This window comes from Pristiophorus japonicus, chromosome 1, assembly GCF_044704955.1.
Source record: "Pristiophorus japonicus isolate sPriJap1 chromosome 1, sPriJap1.hap1, whole genome shotgun sequence".
NCBI classification, from domain to species: Eukaryota; Metazoa; Chordata; class Chondrichthyes; family Pristiophoridae; genus Pristiophorus; species Pristiophorus japonicus.
This window is the reverse complement of record NC_091977.1, coordinates 12,515,295-12,534,451: the sequence shown is the minus strand read 5'-3', so window position 1 is coordinate 12,534,451 and position 19,157 is coordinate 12,515,295. Positions and strand designations below refer to the sequence as shown.

The following is a 19,157-nucleotide window of genomic DNA, read 5'->3' as shown; positions in this document are numbered from 1 at the left end:
CACTGGAGGCGGTGTTGGATCTCGTCGTCAATGTCTGCTCTTGTTGATAGGAGGCTCCCGGGGTATAGGAAATGGTCCATGTTGACCAAGGCCATGTCATGATCTTAATGATTGGGGGGCAGTGCTGTCCGGCAGGGACAGGTTGGTGGAGGACCTTTGTCTTACGGATATTTAGCGTAAGGTCCATGCTTATGTATGCCCCAATAAGTACGTTGTCTATGACTTGGTGTTCAGCCTCTGTTTGTGCGCAGGTGCTCGACGACAGAGGTTGGGGTGGTCTTGGACCTGGCCTGGGGACGACGAAGGTTGAACAGGTTCCCACTGGTTCTGTAGTTTAGTTCCACTCCAGCGGGGAGCTTGTTGACTGTGAGGTGGAGCATGGCAGCGAGGAAGATTGAGAAGAAAGTTGGAGCGATGACGCAGCCCTGTTTGACCCCAGTCCGGATGTGGATTGGGTCGGTAATGAATCCGTTGGTAAGGATCACGGCCTGCATGTCATCGTGGAGCAGGCGGAGGATGGTGACGAACTTTTGGGGGCATCCGAAACAGAGGAGGACACTCCATAGACCCTCGCGGTTGACAGTGTCAAAGGCCTTTGTAAGGTCGAAGAAGGCCATGTATAAGGCTGTTCCCGGCATTTTTCCTGCAGCTGTCGCGCTGTAAAAATCATGTCCGTTGTGCCCCGTAGGGTACGAAATCCACACTGTGACTCCGGGAAGAGCTCCTCACCCACAGGGAGAAGACGGTTGAGGAGGACTCTAGCGACGACTTTCCCAGTGGTTGATAGCGGGGAGATTCCTCTGTAGTTGCAGCAGTCGGGCTTGTCCCCTTTTTTAAAGATGGTCACGATCACTGCATCTGTGAGATCTCCCAGCATGCTCTCCTCCCTCCAGATGAGTGGGATGAGGTCGTGTATTCACGCCAACAGCGCCTCTCCGCCATACTTCAGTGCCTCAGCAGGGATTCCATCCGCTCCCATAGCCTTGTTGTTCTTGAGCTGTCTTATGGCTTTTTCTACCTCGTGCAGTGTTGGGGTTTTACTGAGGTGGTGGCAGGTAGCATGTAGGTTAATAACATGTCAACAGTTGGCCTGGGTCCAGCTAAGTAGACTGGTCCTTTGGGGTCCCAGATAGCAATGAACCAAGGGAGGCTCCATTGAGTCTGTGGTCATGGCCCTCCAAACCGTGGTCCAGAATCCACGTAGATTTTGCTGGCCCCTTTCTCGGAAAGATGTTTTTAGTTGTAGTGGACGCTTGCTCTAAATGGATTGAATTCGTAATCATGTCATCCAGCACATCCACTGACACCATTGAAAGCCTCCGGGCTATGTTCGCCAACCATGGCTTGCCCGGCGACCTTGTCAGTTACAATGGACTGTGTTTCAGCTCGGAATTCAACGAGTTTATGACCCGCAATGGCATCAAGCATGACAGGTCTTCCCCGTTTAAGCCTGCATCCAACGGTCAAGCGGAACGGGCAGTCCAAACTATCAAGCAAAGCTTGACATGCGTGACGGAAAGCTCCTTTCAGATCCGCTTATCTCGGGTTCTACTCAGCTACCAGACGCGACCCCACTCGCTCACTGGGATTCCCCCTGCAGAATTGTTAATGAAGAGAGCACTCAAAACCAGGCTCTCCCTAGTCCATTCGGAACAAAATGATCATGTGGAAACCCGGCGTCACCGGCAAGACATGTACCACGATTGCGCGGCTGTATCGCGTGCCATTGATGTTAACGACCCTGTGTTTGTCCTTAATTATGGTCATGGTCCTAAATTGGTTGCTGGCATTGTCTTGGCCAAGGAGGGGAATAGAGTGTTTGTAGTCAAACTATTGAATGGACAAACGTGCAGAAAGCACTTGGATCAGACCAAGCTGCGGTTCACCGACAACCAGGAACAACCTGAAGAGGACATCACCATCATCGACCCACCAACACACATCCAACCAGCAATCGACCTCGCTGTCAATCAGGAGGATGAACCCACCATTCCCAACAGACCTGTCAGACCAGCCGCGTCTGCAATGTAGCAATGGTCCGATCAACTCACCCATGCCAGAGTTTGAACTCAGACGATCAACCAGGGAGCGTAGGGCCCCAGATCGTCTCAACTTGTAAATAATTTGTATCAAAGACTTTGGGGGGGGGTGGGGGGGCAGGGGGGGTGAAGTTATGTAAACATTGTACCTGTGTAAGACTTCCCACCAGAGGGCGCAACTGTTGGAGGCCCAAGGGTCACTGCACACCTCGTGTAAGGTCGTATAAAAGGTTGTCGGTCATGCTGCTTCGGCACTCTGGAGTTGTATGAAAGAGACTAAGGTCACATCAGTTTTAGCTCACAGTACTCAGTCTGGTGGAGTTCTTCCATACTTAACAATTAGTGGGAACCACTCAATCACCAATGGCCGATTGTCAAAGAATTATTTCTAACATTTTAGTCCAAGGCTACGATAATTGTATAATCTGGTGATAATTTCCTCAACATTGTGATATTTAATGTGTTGTTGAATTGTTTTTGCTGGCGATGGAAGCACAGAGTTTCTGAGAGGAACATAGAGGAAGCGTTAAGCTGTGACAAAACCACAAGAAAGGGATGCCAACTGAAATCGAACAGGGCAGTGACCTGTCCGAGAGACAACATGGCAAGTTCAGCTTTTGACTGCCATTGCCTCTAATCTTCATGGCCGGCCTACTCGATAATGGACAGAGACAGACACCAAAGGCCCTCAGAAACGAGCAACCACCAGTACAAAAAACATTGGCTGCAATCAGCATTGCTGAAAACCACTGGCATCGTCTGCAGGCCACCAATCTACACGTCTACAGCACCTTCCCTCACCAACAGGCCTTGAGAAATCACAAACAAGAACGTGGATTTAAACACCAAACTCCAGCCAACTGCAAACTCTGCTGTGTGGATTTCACCAGATTACCATTTAACCTTTGTCATTTTTAACTCAATTAAAAACCGAAAACTTTTGGACTATGAAACGGGTTATTCTTTATATTACAAATCTCATTCTAATTTGTCACATTAACAGACACAAATAATGCCGTTTCATACTTCAATAAATTAGTTAGAAGGAAGATGAGAATGTTTATTTAACGCAGCGAGTTGTGATCTGGAATGCACTGCCTGAAAGCAGATTCAATCGTAACTTTCAACAGAGAATTGGAGAAACATTTGAAAGTGAAAATGTTGCGGGGCAATGTAGAAAGAGCAGAGGGAGTGGGACTAATTGGATAGCGCTTTCAAAGGTGCAGCACAGGCACAATGGGCCGAATGGCCTCCTGTGCTGTAAGATTCGATGAAATGCAAGTCGATGCTAAGGAGGAGCCCATGTTCATACACAACCAATTGTTTATTTAGAGCACTCTTCACAATCATTGCAGCTCCATCATTTAACTTTGATACACTGACAGTAAAAGCACAGATTCACTCTGAGGTCAGCTATTGAAAGCTGGCTGACCTCCAGCAGAATCTCCCGGCACAGCCGAGGAGTTGGAAACAGCAGCCAGTTCCCTGAGCAAATCACATGCAATAATTGCCGTTTCCCACCTATCGTACTCACAGTCACCTCTGCCCCATGTCCTCTCCCACTATTCAGATCATAGATAAAGCCTGGGCGTTTATACAGACTTATATTGGGAATGATCCTCCGAGGATTCCATTCAAAATGACAAGGTGATGCAGGGCTGTGCCGAATAGCTGATTAACAGGAAGAATTTTGCAGCCAGGATCTGGATCATTCAACAATTGATCAATAAAGCAAATTCAGCTTGAATTGCTGAGTGAGAGTCAGTGCGGGGAGAGCAGAAAAGATTTATACTGCGGTTTGTACATTTGGTTTCTCAGCCTCCTGGGGTGGATCAGTTCTGCTCCTTTCTGTGGATAAAACAAGACCAATTAAAATGAGCTGTGTGAACTATAAAATAAGAGCACTTTCATCACCTCCATATACAACCAGCGGCTGTTTAAATAGGATTCACCGCACATTTAAAAATATAAATTTGCCAGCCATTCCCAGCTGGGGCTCACCAATTGGTCTAAATGCCACTGGGACAGGGAGAGGAAACATTGCGCAGAGTTCCTGCTCCTGCTGGTATCCAGTGATCCCGGCTGGACATGTACTGTGTGGTCATTGGCTCGACTAGGATCGCTCAAGTGTTTGACTCTCCTGCCAACCAACACACACTGACCAAGGCTCACCCAGGAATCGGGCTTCAGCCATTTAAAGGTAAGAGTCTCCCAGCAATGTTACATACCTGGTTTTGTCTCTGTATAAAGTGATACAGATCACGAAAAGAGCAAGGAGTTTCACTCCGAGTGGAATGCACAATATCGCAACGGGGAAAGCCTCTGCAACTGAACAGAAAGTGAGAGAGATCAAATCGCAGACAAGCAAAGGTGAGATACCAACAATAGAGACAATTAATCAAAGCCTGTAGACAAGTGTGAAACTCGACTGTAAGGCAGAAATATTGTGGTGATGGAGCTCAGCTACATAAGAACATAAGAAATTGGAGCAGGAATAGGCCATTCGGCCCCTCGAGCCTGCTCCGCCATCCAATAAGTTCATGGCTGATCTTCTACCTCAACTCCACTTTCCTGCACTATCCCCATATCCCCTGATTCCCTTAATATTCAAAAATCTATCGATAGCTGTCTTGAATATACTCAACGTGTGAGCATCCACAACCCTGGTTCCCCTGTGACTCCTGGTTCTTGACTCCCCAGCCAGGGGAAACATCCTCTCTGTATCCTCCCTGTCAAACCCTGTAAGAATCTTGAATCTTTCAATGAGATCACCTCTCATACTTCTAAACTCCAGAGAATATAGGCCAAGTCTACTCAATCTCATCTCATAGGCCAATCCCCCCATCCCACGAATCAGTCTGGTGAACCTTCATTGCACTCTATGGCAAGTATATCCTTCCTTAGGTAAGGAGACAAAAACTACACAATACTCCAGTTGTGGTCTCACCAGGGCCCTATATAAGTGCAGTAAGGTGTCTTTACTCTTATACTCAAATCCTCTTGTAATAAAGGCCAACATACCATTTGCTTTCCTAATTGCTTGCTGTACCTGCATGTTAACTTTCAGTGATTCGTAAACAAGGACACCCAGGTCCCTCTGAACACCAACATTTCCTAATTTTTCACTATTTCAAAAATACTCTGCTTTCTATTTTTCCAACCAAAGTGGATAACTTCACATTTCGCCACATTATATTCCATTTCCCATGTTCTTGCCCACTCACTTAGCCTGTTTGTATCCCCTTTGTTTTTAAGCTGTCTTATGGCTTTTTCTACCTAGTGCAGTGTTGGGGTCTTACTGAAGTGGTGGCGGGTCGAATGCTGCGGGATGGAGTCGAGAACACTCGAGTCAAAGGCAGAGTCTCTGTTGAGTAGATCTTCAAAGTGCTCCTTCCAGTGGGCCCTGACTGCCTCGGTGTCCTTGATGAGTGTTCCCCTGTTCTTGGCCAGCAGTGGGGTGGGTCCTTGGGTGTTTGGCCCGTAGGCGGCCTTGACTGCGATGAAGAATCCTTGCACATCATGGCTGTCTGCCAGCTGCAGTAACTCCTGTGCTTTCTCCATCCACCACCTGTTCTTTAGGTCCCGGGTTTTTTGTTGAACCTCAGCCTTGAGCCGTCTGTAATGTTGCTTTGCTGCTCCCGTGTTGGGTTGTTGTTTAAGGCTCAGAAATGCCCTGCACTTGCGATCTTAGCTCTTGGATCTCCAGATCATTCTCATCAAACCAGTCCTGGTGTTTCCTGGTTGTGATTGAACAGGTGTCAGTGCTTGGAGCAAGGGCGTTCCCATATCTTGGGAGCCTCCTATCAACAAGAGCAGGCATCGACGACGAGATCCAACACCACCTCCAGTGCGCCAATGCAGCCTTCGGCCACCTGAGGAAAAGAGTGTTTGAAGACCAGGCCCTCAAAACTGCCACCAAGCTCATGGTCTACAGGGCTGTAGTAATACCCGCCCTCCTGTGTGGCTCAGAGATGTGGACCATGTACAGTAGACACCTCAAGTCACTGGAGAAATATCACCAACAATGTCTCCTATAAATCGCTGGGAGGACCGGCGCACCAACATCAGTGTCCTCGTCCAGGCTAACATCCTCAGCTTTGAAGCACTGACCACACTCGATCAGCTCCGCTGGGCAGGCCACATAGTTCGCATGCTAGACACAGGACTCCCAAAGCAAGTGCTCTACACGGAGCTCCTTCACGGCAAACGAGCCAACGGTGGGCAGCATAAACATTACAAGGACACCCTCAAAGCCTCCCTGATAAAGTGTGACATCCCCACTGACACCTGGAAGTCCCTGGCCAAAGACCGCCCTAAGTGGAGAAAGTGCATCCGGGAGGGTGCTGAACACCTCGAGTCTCAACGCCGAGAGCGTGCAGAGATCAAGTGCAGGCAGCGGAAAGAGCGTGCGGCAAACCATTCCCACCACTCCCCCCCCACCTTCCCTCAACGACTATCTGTCCCACCTGTGACAGAGTCTATGGCTCTCGTATTGGACTGTTCAGCCAGCAAAGAACTCACTTCAGGAGTGGTAGCAAGGCTTCCTCGATTCCGAGGGACTGCCTATGATGATGATGACCATACCCCTTGAAGCTTCCCCCTCACAATTTACATTCCCACCAGCTTTGTATCATCAGCAAACTTGGATATATTTACATTCGGTCCCCTCATCCAAATCATTGATATAGATTGTGAACAGCTGAGGCCCCAGCACTGATCCTTGCAGCACACCACTAGTTACAGCCTGCCAATCCGAAAATGACCTGTTTATTCCTACTCTCTGTTTTATGTCCATTAACCAATCCTCAATCCATGCTAGTATATTATCCCCAATCCCATGAGCCCTAATTTTGTTTAATAACCTCTTGTGTGGCTCCTTATCGAATGCCTTCTGAAAATCCAAATACATTACATCCACTGGTCACCCTTATTTATTCTGCTTGTTACAACCTCAAACAGATTTGGCAAACATGATTTCCCTTTCATAAATCCGTGTTGACTCTGCCCAATCCTATTATTATTTTCTAAGTGCCCTGTTACCGCGTCCTGATTAACAGATTCTAGCATTTTCCCTACAAGTAATGTCCGGCTAACTGGTCTGTATTTTCCCGTTTTCTCTCTCCCTCCTTTCTTATATAGTGAGGTTACATTTTCTACCTTCCAATCCGCAGGAACTGTTCTAGCATCTGTGGAATTTTGGAACATGACAACCAATGCATCATCATCATTGTAGAGTTCTCAATTCTAGAACATATTCACACGAGGCATATACTGCAGACAAGGTCACTCATGACCTGCATCTTTATTCCCGGGACCAAGGAGCGCTGAGCCTGCGTGGAGCCTCCCTTTAAGTACCTGGCTGACCAGGTAAGGAGTGTCTCCCACAAGTTCAGCCCCTGTGGTCAAGGTGTGTATTTCACAGTTGTATACAGTGTACAGTGTTGTTACATATTGGTTACAGTTATGTGAAGGTTACAAACATGACATCATCTCCCCCCCAATGTCTTTGGATCAAAGATTGAGTCTTTCAGGTGGTCGACGCTCTCTCGTGGAGCGCCGCAGTTGTGGCTCTGGTGGTTGAGCCGTGACATGCGTCTCTGAGTTGGTTCCGGCCTGTCCGGGCTGGCCGCAGGGACTGTGCATGCTGTTGACTGTCCTTGTTGCTCGTTCAGTGGTGTGGTTGACACCCCATGGTCTATTTCAGGTTCCTCAGTGTCCATGCTGAATCTTTTCTTTACCTGGTCCAGATGTTTGCGACATATCTGCCCATTATTTAGTCTGACCGCTATGACCCTATTTCCCTCTTTGCCAATTACGGTGCCCTCAAGCCACTTGGGTCCTAGTGCATGGTTAAGCACAAATACCGGGTCATCCATTTCTATACACCTCCCCCTTGAGTTGTGATCATGGCACTCGGTTTGGAACTGCCGCTTGCCCTCAACAATGTCTGCCAGGCTTGGGTGAATGAGGGACAGCCGCGTTTTGAGCATGTGTTTCATGAGGAGTTCTGCTGGCAGGACTCCCGTGAGCAAGTGCGGGCAGGACCTATAGGCCAGCAGGAGGCGCGATAGGCTGTACTGAAGGGAGGGTCCCTGGATAAGGAGCATGCCTTGTTTTATGATTTGGACCACACGTTCTGCCTGGCCATTGGAAGCCAGCTTGAACGGTGCCGTCCGGACATGTTTAATGCCATTACCTGACATAAACTGGTGCAACATGGGCCATTGTCGCTAACCAGAATGTCTGGCAAGCTGTGGGTCGCGAAAATCGTGCGCAGACTTTCCACAGTGATGGATGTCGTGCACAAGTTTAATATGATGCACTCGATCCATTTCGAGTATGCATCGACTACAATCAGGAACATTTTTCCCATGAACGGCCCCACATAGTCCATGTGGATGCGTGACCATGGCCTGGTGGGCCAGGGCCACGGGCTGAGCGGGGCCTCCCTGGGGGCATTGCCCAGCTGGGCACACGTCGTGCACCTGCGAACCCAGTGTTCCAGGTCTGAGTCAATCCCCGTCCACCATACATGTGACCGGGCAATGGCCTTCATTAGCACAATGCCAGGGTGCTCGCTGTGGAGTTCCCTGATGAACGCTTCCCTTCCTTTCTGGGGCATGACCACCTGGCTGCCCCATAGTAGGCAGTCGGCTTGGATGGGGAGCTCATCCATCCATCTCTAAAACGGTCTGACCTCATCGGGGCACGCCCTGTGGGCGGGCGCCCAATTCCCAGTCAGGACACATTTCTTTATCATGGATAGGAGGGGATCTCTGTTTGTCCAGATTTTGATCTGGCGGGCTGTGATGGGGGAGCCTGCGGTGTCAAAAGCCTCAACAGCCATGACCATCTCAGCGCTTTGCTCCGCTGCCCCCTCGGTGGTGGCCAGCGGAAGCCTGCTGAGTGCGTCAGCACAATTTTCAGTGCCAGGCCGGTGCCGTATGGTGTAGTCATACGCAGCCAGCGTGAGAGCCCATCGCTGTATGCTAGCTTACGCATTGGCGTTGACAGCCTTGCTGTCGGACAACAGGGATGTTAACGGCTTGTGATCCATTTCTAACTCGAATGGCCTGCCGAAAAGATATTGGTGCATCTTTTTCACACCATAAACACAAGCGAGTGCTTCCTTTTCGACCATGCCGTAATCACACTCTGCCGGGGAGAGCGACCTGGAGGCATAAGCCACCGGTTGTAGTCGGCCGTCGTCATTTCCCTGCTGCAACACACACCCAACCCCGCATGATGATGCATCGCATGTTAAAACTAGTTTTTTACAGGGGTCATACAAAGTCAACAGTTTGTTAGAACAAAGCAGATTCCGCGCCCTGTTGAAAGCCCGTTCCTGACAGTCCCCCCAGAACCAGTTACAACCCTTATGCAGGAGCACATGTAACGGCTCCGACAATGTGCTTAAGTTAGGCAGGAATTTCCCAAAATAGTTCAAAAGTCCCAGGAACGATCGCAACTCCGATGTGTTGCCGGGCCGGACGCACGATGGATCGCCTCCGTTTTTGATTCGGTAGGCCTGATCCCATCTGCGGCAACCCTCCTGCCCAAAAACTCGACCTCTGGGGCCAAAAACACACACTTGGCCTTTTTCAGCCGCAAGCCGACTCGGTCCAGTCGGCATAGCACCTCCTCCAGGTTGTGGAGGTGTTCCTCGGTGTCTCGACCCGTTATAAGGATGTCGTCTTGGAATACGATTGTGCCGGAAATAGATTTGAGCAAGCTTTCCATGTTCCTCTGGAAGATTGCAGCCGCTGAACGAATCCCAAATGGACACCTGTTGTAGATGAATAGTCCCTTGTGCGTCGTGATGGTGGTCAGAAGCTTGGATTCTTCAGCCAGTTCCTGAGTCATGTAGGCTGAAGTGAGGTCCAACTTAGTGAACAGCTTGCCACCTGTCAACGTGGCAAAAAGGTCCTCCGCTCTCGGTAGCGGGTATTGGTCTTGCAGCAACACTTGGTTGATGGTGGCTTTGTAGTCGCCGCAGATCCTGACCGAGCCATCTGCTTTAAGGACAGGAATGATGGGACTTGCTCAGTCACTGAATTCAATGGGTGAAATTATGCCCTCTCTGAGCAGTCTGTCCAATTCACTCTCAATTTTCTCACGCATCACGTACGGCACCGCTCTGGCTTTGTGGTGCACTGGTCTGGCATCCGGAGTGATGCGTATCACTACTTTAGTGTCCTTGAATGTTCCGACACCGGGTTGAAACAGTGACTCGAATTTTTGTAGGACCTGCGAGCATGAACTTCGCTCCACAGACGAAATGGTGTGCACATCTCCCCATTTCCAGTTCATCTCGGCTAGCCAGCTTCTTCCCAAAAGTGCGGGGCCATTTCCCGGAACAATCCAGAGTGGCAGGCGGTTCTGTGATCCATTGTGTGTTACCACCAGGTTTGCACTGCCCAGGGATGATTTCTTTGGTGTACGTGCGCAGCTGCGTGTCAATGCGTTCCAGTTTGGGCCTGATAGCTCTGTGTGGCCATAGTCTCTCAAATTGTTGGACGCTCATAAGGCTGGCTGGCTCCCGTATCCAGCTCCATGTGCACCGGGATGCCATTCAATAAAACTTTCAGCATCATGGGTGGCGTTTTGGTGTATGAGCTGCGGACGTCAGCCACATGAACCCTCTGAACCTCAGCATCCATGGCTTGGCCCCAGGCATCATCCTGCATTGCAGACCCCTCGTCTGATTCCTCTGTTTCATAGATTAGCCTCGCTGCAGCCTTTTGACACATTCTACCCAAATGTCCTCTGGCATTACAATTCCTGCAGGTGAACTGCTGGAACTTGCATCTCCAGCATTGGCTGAGACTGTTGTTCACAAAGGGGCTGTTACCAGGAATTCCTCTCTGATTGTCCCCTTGGTTGTTTCTAAGCACTCTGGTGGTGGGTGTCAATGGTCGCATCACGGGACGCATTGTTCCTCTTGATGGCGTGAACTGCCGATCCTCCTGCCATTGTCTCTGTTGCTGTCCCACCCTAGAGCCTGTTGCTGCCTGGGCGGTGTCGAATTGCCCTTGCCTGCCTGCGGGGTTCTGTATCACTTTTGCAACATTAACTCCCTGGTTCATCGCAACGTTAAAACCAGGGCTGCTGCGCAAATTATCTTGGTCTCCTCTTCCCCTGCCAAGAAGGTCTGAGCTATCAAAGTTGCCCTTTCCAAAGTCAAGTCCTTATCCTCAATAAGCTTCCTGAAAATACCGGCAGGACTAATGCCCTCAATGAAAAAGTCCCTTAACATCTCCCCCCCTGCAGGCGTCTGTGAACTTACAGAAGCTGGCCAAGCACCTCAGGTCTGCAACGAAGTCCGAGATGTTTTGCCCTTCCCGACGCCTGTGTGTGTAGAACCGGTGCCGGGCCATGTGTACGCTGCTCGCCGGTTTCAGGTGTTGGCTGAGCTCTTCGAAGGACTTGTCGGCCGGCTTGAGAGGTGCAAGCAGGTCTTTCATCAGCGCGTACGTTTTTGACCCGCAGCTTGTCAGTAGATGCGCCCTCCGCTTGTCAGCCGCTTCCACTCCCAGCCAGTCCTTTGTGACAAAGGTCTGCTGGAGTCGCTCCACAAAATCGTCCCAGTCCTCACCCACACAGTAACGTTCCTCTGTGCTACCGGTGGCCATCCTTGTGGTTCAGTGATTCCCGTTTCTCGTCGCCAGATGTAGAGTTCTCAACTCTAGAACATATTCACATGAGGCATATACTGCAGACAAGGTCACTCATGACCTGCACCTTTATTCCCCGGGACCAAGGAGTGCTGAGCCTGCGTGGAACCTCCCTTTAAGCACCTGGCTGACCAGGTAAGGAGTGTCTCCCACAAGTTCACCCCCTGTGGTCAAGGTGTGTATTTCACAGTTGTATACAGTGTACAGTGTTGTTACATATTGGTTACAGTTATGTGAAGGTTACAAACATGACAATCATCATCATAGGCAGTCCTTCGGAATCGAGGAAGACTTGCTTCCAATCTTAAAATAAGTCCTCGGGGGGCTGAACAGTCCAATTCGAGAACCACAGTCCCTGTCACAGGTGGGACAGATAGTCGTTGAGGGAAAGGTTGGGTGGGACAGGTTTGCCGCACGCTCTTTCCGCTGCCTGCGCTTGCTGTAACATTTTCAATTCTCCAATCCTCTGGCATGAGCCCCGTATCTATGAAGGATTGGAAGATTATGGTCAGTACCTCCGTGATTTCTTCCTTCACTTCCCTCAGCGTCCTTGGATGGATTCTATCTTGTCCTGTTGGTTTATCTATTTTAAGTACAGCCAGCCTTTCTACTATCTCCTCTTCATAATTTTTATCCCATCCAGTATCTCCTCTACCTTCTCCTTCACTATGTTTATGGCAGCATCTTCTTCCTTGATGAAGACAGATGTAAAGTGTTCATTTATCACCTCAGCCATACCCTCTGCCTCAATGCGTCCGTCTGTTTTCTAGTCCCGAATCGGCCCTGCCCCTCATCTTACTACCCGTTTACTATGTACGCAGTCTCCTTTGGTTAGTGGGTGCCCATGATTTTCGCACCTTATATTGCGGGCACCCACCTTTCATGTTTAAAATAAGGACCACTCTCTGTGATGTATGTAGCTCTCAAATCACTGACTCCACACAGTATGGTGTTGTAGTAACTGCTGTGACCTTAGTCCTTTATTGTGTAACTCCAGTGTGCCCCTCAGGTGTGGTGGGCAGCCTTTTATACTCTGTCTCGCAGGTACTTTCGGTTCTCCCACCACAGCGCCCCTTGTGGCGCACCATTGTAACTATACATTTAATGTACCTGGACAATACATAACATCTCACTCCCCGCCCCCCCAGTTCCAAAAGCACATTGTCGGTAACCTCGGCTTTGTTGGTCCTGGTTGATTTGGGAGTGTGAGTCCATGACATCCACTTCCCTCTCTCCCCCCAGCCCCCATGTAGAGATTATGTTTGCGATCCGGTGCAAGTATGTGGTATTCGCAGTCCTTACATGGGTGATACAAGTACACAAACATAATCTCCAATAGAAAGCAGGTACACATAGAGAGTATATTTCTATGATACATATAGATGCATTGAAGAATTATATCAAAAGGTTGCAGGTACACTGAATAGTTATTTAATCCCAGCTCCACTGGGTGAGGTATGGTGGTGGCATACTGACCCTTTTTGCCTGAGGTAATGGGCTGCGCTGAGACAGGGTATCGCAACTAGTGCGTTGCCTCTATTCTCAGAAAATAGTTGCCTTTGCAGCTTGTCTGCAACCGCTGAACCATTGCATAAATCACATAAAATCAGAACTCACATTAATCCATTAGTCATGTTAGTCACAGATCCATTAACCCTTTTAACTGTGCATTGTGATATTATCTCTTTTCACCAATCATATCAATCATTTTAATCACAGTAATCATTTTAGCACCAAAATATTAACTCTTGTCATAAATCACGTCATCATACAAATCACAATAATCATTTTGACTCGCTCTTGCCCTTACAAAAGTCTCTTTGTGGGGACCACCAACGGTGTAAGGCCCCTTTAAGACTCCCGGGTACATTTCCCTTTTAAGACGCCATTTTGTTTTTCCCACGAGGTTTCGACTGGGCGCCACCATTTTAGGTGCTCTGCTGGTCCTGCCTGCCTCTCTCTGCAGAACTCTTCTGCCACGAGGCTCGCCGCCATCTTGAACTCGCTGTGCTGCTGCCTGCTCTCCCTCTCTCTCTCGAGATCCGCCACACACACACACACACACACACGTCCTCCGAAGCTGACCTCCTCACTGCCGCAGCCGATCCTGAACGAGCCCCGCTCCTCGGAGCACCGGCCCTCACCATGTCGCCGAGCGAGTCCCGCTCCCGAAACTGCCGATTCACCGCTCCTCCCACTGCAAGCCCCGCGAACGGCCGCCTCTGCCTGCGGGCCGGTGGTGCCTGCTGGAGCAGCCCGTCGAAGCCCTTCTCTCTTCTCCAGCTCGGTCGGTGCTGCTGCTGGTTCCAGCGCCACTTTCTCACTCTCAGACTTTGCAGGGGGAGAGTCGGCAGCCACCGCTGCTCTGCCCAACCCCACACACGCTTCCTTCACTGCCATCCGATCCGAAGGTGGAGGCCTGCTCTGCCTGTGAACACGGGGGGACAGCGGTCTGTGGAGCAATGAAGTCTTCCCAGCTCCCACGGACCTTCCCCATCCATCTCCTGCCGAGTAGCGTCGGCCCATCGCCTGCAATGATCCACAAAGGTAAACCGTGCGTCTCGCCCCCGTGAGATACCTGCACATCCGCTCTGCCGAGAACAGGTATCAGTTCCCTGGTGTAGGTACGCAGCTTCGCCGTGACCGGGACCAGCTTGGGTCGTGCAGCCGGGTTAATCCACAGTTTATCAAAAGTTTCCTGACTCATCAGCGACTGACCCGACCCCGTGTCCACTTCCATACTCACTGGGACTCCGCTAATCTTGACTTCCATAATCACTGGGGCTGAATCGTCGGTACACGTATACAGTCCAAACGCATCATCTTCTTCTACCTGGGGCTGGGATGCCCGTAGAGCCAAGCCACAATGCTCCTCGCTGGATAGCGGATCATCTACCATCTCCTCAGCCACACGGTGAGTCGTGTTTCTTTTGCACATACGCCGAAGGTGGCCTTTCGTGTGGCAGGTATTGCACGTATACTCCACAAACCTGCACCGGTGAGCCCCATGGCTTCCTCCGCAGCGCCAGCATGGTGCCACTCGATTAGCCCCCCCTCGGCGGACTCTGAGTTCCAGGACCCGGAGGTCCGTGCTCCCTGCCCTGGGCAGAGACACATTCTGCAGTTTTGTCCGTGACGGGCGCTATCCTGTGAATAGTACCTGCCGGGTTCGAGACCGTGTGGATCATCTGCTTGGGGTGCTGCAAGTCAAGGTCATAAATGCCCGGCTGATGATGATGGCTTGCTGCAGGCTGACTGTAGATTCAGCAAATAGCAGCTTGTGAAGGAGACCCTCATGGCCAATCCCCATAACAAAGACGTCTCGCAACGCCTCGTCAAGGTATGTGCCAAAATCGCACGGCGCCGCAAGTCGCCTGATGTCCGCAGCATATTTGGTGACATCCTGGCCCTCAGGTCTGCAGTGGTGGTAGAATTTGTGTCTGGACGTGAGAATGCTCTCCTTCGGTTTCAGTTGGTTATGAATGAGTTCAATCAGCTGCTCATATCATTTGTCCTTGGCGCTCGCGGGTGCCAGCAAATCCCTGACGAGACGGTAAACCTCATCGCCACAACTGGACAGCAATATCGCCTTACGCTTCTCCATCAGTGCGTTCGTGTTCCCTGTCAGGTCGTTTGCGATAAAGTAGTACTCGAGCCTTTCCGTAAAGGCATCCCAGTCATTACCCTCTGTGAAATCCTTTAGCCTGCCCAAAGTAGCCATGGTTGTGTGAAGAGCTCGTCTGTGTCCTTGTCGCCAATGTGATGTATGTCGCACCCAAATCACTGACTCCACACAGTCTGGTGTTGTAGTAACTGCTGTGACCTTAGTCCTTTATTGTGTAACTCCAGAGTGCCTCACAGGTGTGGTGGGCAGCCTTTTATACTCTGTCTCGCAGGTACTTTCGGGTCTCCCACCACAGTGTCCTTTGTGGCGCACCATTGTAACTATACATTTAATGTACCTGGACAATACATAACACCCCCAGACACTACGTATTTCAATAGAGACCAGGGGGATTTTTGGCCTCAATGTCCCCAAAATGGCACAATTTGCAGGAACTGATGGATTCGGTCAGTTAAGAAGAAAAAGTGCTTGTAGTTATACAGTACCTTTCACAACCTCGGGCCCTCACAAAGCACTGCATGGACTGCAGCGGTTCAAGAAGGCAGCTCACTGCCACCTTCTGCGAGGGTCATTAGGGATGGGCAATAAATGCCACCCTTGCCAGCGATGCCCACATCCCATGAATTAATAAGAAAGCAGCCAATGAAGTACTTTTTTGAAGTGCAGTCACTGTTGTGATGTATGGTATCACAGGGCCAATTTGCACACAGCAAACTCTCACAAATAGCAATGTGATAAATGAGCAGATATCCTGTATATTTTTGCTTTTTTCAGGAATTGGTATTGACCAGGAAACCGGGGAGAATCACTGTTCTTCAAAATAGTGCCATGGGATCTTTTACATCCATCTGTGAGGGCAGACGGGGCCTCGGTTTAACATCTTATCCGAGAGACAGCACCACTGACAGTGCAGCGCTCCCTCAGTAATGCACTGAGAAAGTCAGCCTAGACTATGTGCTCAAGTGTAATTTGAAAACACGACCTTCTGACTCCGAGGCGAGAGTGCTACCCACTGAGCCACAGCTGATGAATGTTTTCTCACTGTACAACCTCTATATACTGGAGAATATAGGGATGGTTTCTTACCATGTACGAGCTGCAGACATGTCTCAGTCTGGATCAGATATTGATAATTGAGCCGTGGCTTGTACTCCACCAGACACAGGTAAGTGTGGTTGTCCTTCACGCTCAGCTGCTTTATCCTGGTTGAAGCGTTTCCCTCCTTTGGGTTCCCGATGAGCTCGTACCGATTTCCACCGTTTACAGTTGTCCAAGATCCATTTGATTGGGCTCTAAATGTGACTACGTGTTGGTAGGGCTCCTTCCTCATCCATGTAACAGTGGTCAGGTTGGTGGGGTCGCTGGGTGTGAACAGACAGGGCAATGTAACCGAAGCTCCCTTGGTCCCTCTCACCACTGAGCCATTTCCACTAGCAGCTGAGGAAAGGACAGACATCACAATATATCAGCATCTTGATGAGAACTTTAATTTGTTTCAGTTCAGAGCTCTCCCTGTGGTCTATGGGTAGAGGCATTGCCCAGTGTAGTACTCAGCCAGTAAGGGTCCCAGAGAATGTGGGGTCAGGGGACCGGGTAGCAGAACGGATTGAGAGATGGCTACAAAACAGAAAACAGAGGATAGGAGGTAAGGAAAGTTTCTCAGACTAGCAGAAAGTGGGAGGTGGTGTCCTTTGACTTACATTGAATGGTTCTATTAATACAACCCAATACCCTGTCTGCTTTGGCTATGGCTCTCTGCATTGTTCCTGTACCTTGAGTGATGTGTGCACAATAAAACCTGGATCCCTTTCTCTCTGAACCACTTTCAGTGTTGTTCCCTGTAAATGATAAGTGTACTTTGTGTTGATACTACCTACCTGCATCACACTGCATTAGTCGAGGTTAAATGCCGTATCAAATTGCTCATATACTGTATCTCAAAATAGTATTACTGAAAGAAAGCTATCTAATTTGTGTTTGCCTCACCCAAATGGCCTTCCTTAGAGCACAAGCCTGGTCAATGTGTGTCAATGGAATATTTGACTGTGGAGAGCATCACAGGCAGACCCAATGTCTCATCCAATGTCCAAGAACACACCTTCCAGCAGGAGTCACTAGAAAATGAGCAGGAACAGGAACCCCGCGCAATATTCCCTCTTCATAGCCTGGGGCTGCTGAGAGTTTATTGATCCGTGTGGCTCAGGACCAGACCAGGTGGAGCCTTTCCTCACTGAGCTATCGGAGCAGCGACAGCCCCTGAGCAGTGCTCCTCACCTCTCACACTCAGACGCGTTCCTATCGATGCTTGAAAGTTGTCAATATTGAGCTCCACACCACACCAATAACGACCATTGTCCGCCTGGCTCAGCCGCTCCATCATTATCGAGACATCGTTGTTCCTGAAGTTCCCCATGAATCTGAATCGATTCCCACCTTCCTGCGGTCTCATATTCTCACACAGCTCGCCCTGTGAATGGCCCAGACCAGAATATGTGCAGTTAAAAATAACCCTGTTAAATGGTGAGTGCACTTTGAACCATTTCACAGTGCCGGTGAGCGGGCGATCAGTGGGTGGGTGGGTGAAACTGCACGGCAAGACAGTGGACCTCCCTTCCTCAGCACTCACTGTATCCGCGGTGGTCATTGTCCAACCACTGACAGAAAGCTCTGTGGAGAGAGAGCGAGACAACATTAACACAGCACGGGGGCAGACTCAGTGTTTGGAAAACATACTACGGGTACGAGACACTATACTGAGAGGGTGAAATTGCCCCTTTTATCACTGGGAAATGGTTTTCGCCCGGTCGCGGCACAAAAATCGGCCCCGCGAAATTGGGCGGGGGGTTTTGCGGAGGCGCTACGAGGCAGCACGGCGATGATGATGTCATCGTCCCCTTACCGCCCCGGAAGTTAAATTGCCCCGAGCAACCTACCTTAGCATCTGGCGATGACAATGATAGCTTCAGCTGTCTAGTCGCAGTCGGGAACGGGATGGAGCAGCGCTATTTAAAGGCACCATCTTGAAAACTATTTTCTGTCGGCCATTACTTTTTTCTGTTTTCCAACAGTTAGGCAGAGTGGCTGTTGGACCCATAGCAGCGATGTTTACCTCAAAGAGTCTCCTGCCTCCTAACCTTTCCCCTGAATAACTCACAGCAGCTTTGAAGTTAAAGCATTTCTGTCGTTTCATCAGAGGAAGAAGGCACCAGAGGGCTGGCAACAGGAGGCCTTACTCTCCCCGGGTATTCCGGCAGCAGTTCTATATCGATTTCACTGAGGAGCAGTGTGTGTAAAGGCTGCGTTTCTGCAAGGACGTGGTCACAGAGCTCTGTCATCTGCTGCAACCAGACCTCGGGTCTCAGACCAGGCTAAGGACAGCTCTCTGTGGCAGTCAAGGTCAATTTCTACAGCAATGGATCGTTCCAGTGTGCAACAGGGGACATCTCCAACTCTCCCAAGTTGCCGTCCATTGCTCCATTCGCGAGGTCACAGATGCTCTGCACAGAAGGAGGAGGGATTACATTTCCTTCCCCATGATGCAGGGCTTTGCCAAGATAGTGGGCCTCCCCATGGTGCAGGGTGCCATCGACTGCACGTCGCTTTGAGGGCACCGCATCGCAATCCTGAGATCTTCCATAATTGCAAAGGCCAACGCTTCTGAATGTGCAGTTGCTGTGCGACCATACATGCAGAATAGTCAGCGTCAATACCCGCTATCCTGGCAGCAACCACGACACCTTCATTTTGTGCCAGCTCTGTTCCAGCCCCAAAATGAGCCCGCTATCCACCTGGTTCATCACTCCCCTCCACAACCCCACC

The 19,157-nt window shown here is 50.0% G+C and overlaps 1 protein-coding gene across 1 annotated transcript; it reads right to left on the bottom strand.

Moving 5' to 3' along the window:
* Positions 1–3,344: 3,344 nt before the first annotated feature.
* Positions 3,345–17,896, bottom strand: LOC139275815 (myelin protein zero-like protein 3). Its single transcript, XM_070893055.1, has 4 exons — positions 17,613–17,896; positions 16,425–16,775; positions 4,268–4,367; positions 3,345–3,887 (listed from the first exon to the last, which is right to left on the bottom strand). The coding sequence occupies exons 1-4, from the start codon at positions 17,785–17,787 to the stop codon at positions 3,872–3,874; spliced, it is 642 nt and encodes a 213-aa protein (XP_070749156.1). The 5' UTR covers positions 17,788–17,896; the 3' UTR covers positions 3,345–3,871.
* Between the last annotated feature and the right edge of the window lie 1,261 nt (positions 17,897–19,157).

Bases quoted from the DNA above. Each gene is read 5' to 3' on its own strand.
- LOC139275815 (XM_070893055.1), bottom strand. From the start codon at position 17,787: ATGAGACCGCAGGAAGGTGGGAATCGATTCAGATTCATGGGGAACTTC. The intron at 16,776-17,612 runs GTGAGGAGCACT...TCCTTTCCTCAG, and splicing joins AACGCGTCTGAGTGTGAGAG to CTGCTAGTGGAAATGGCTCA. The intron at 4,368-16,424 runs GTAAGAAACCAT...CTTTCTGTTCAG, and splicing joins ATGTCTGCAGCTCGTACATG to TTGCAGAGGCTTTCCCCGTT.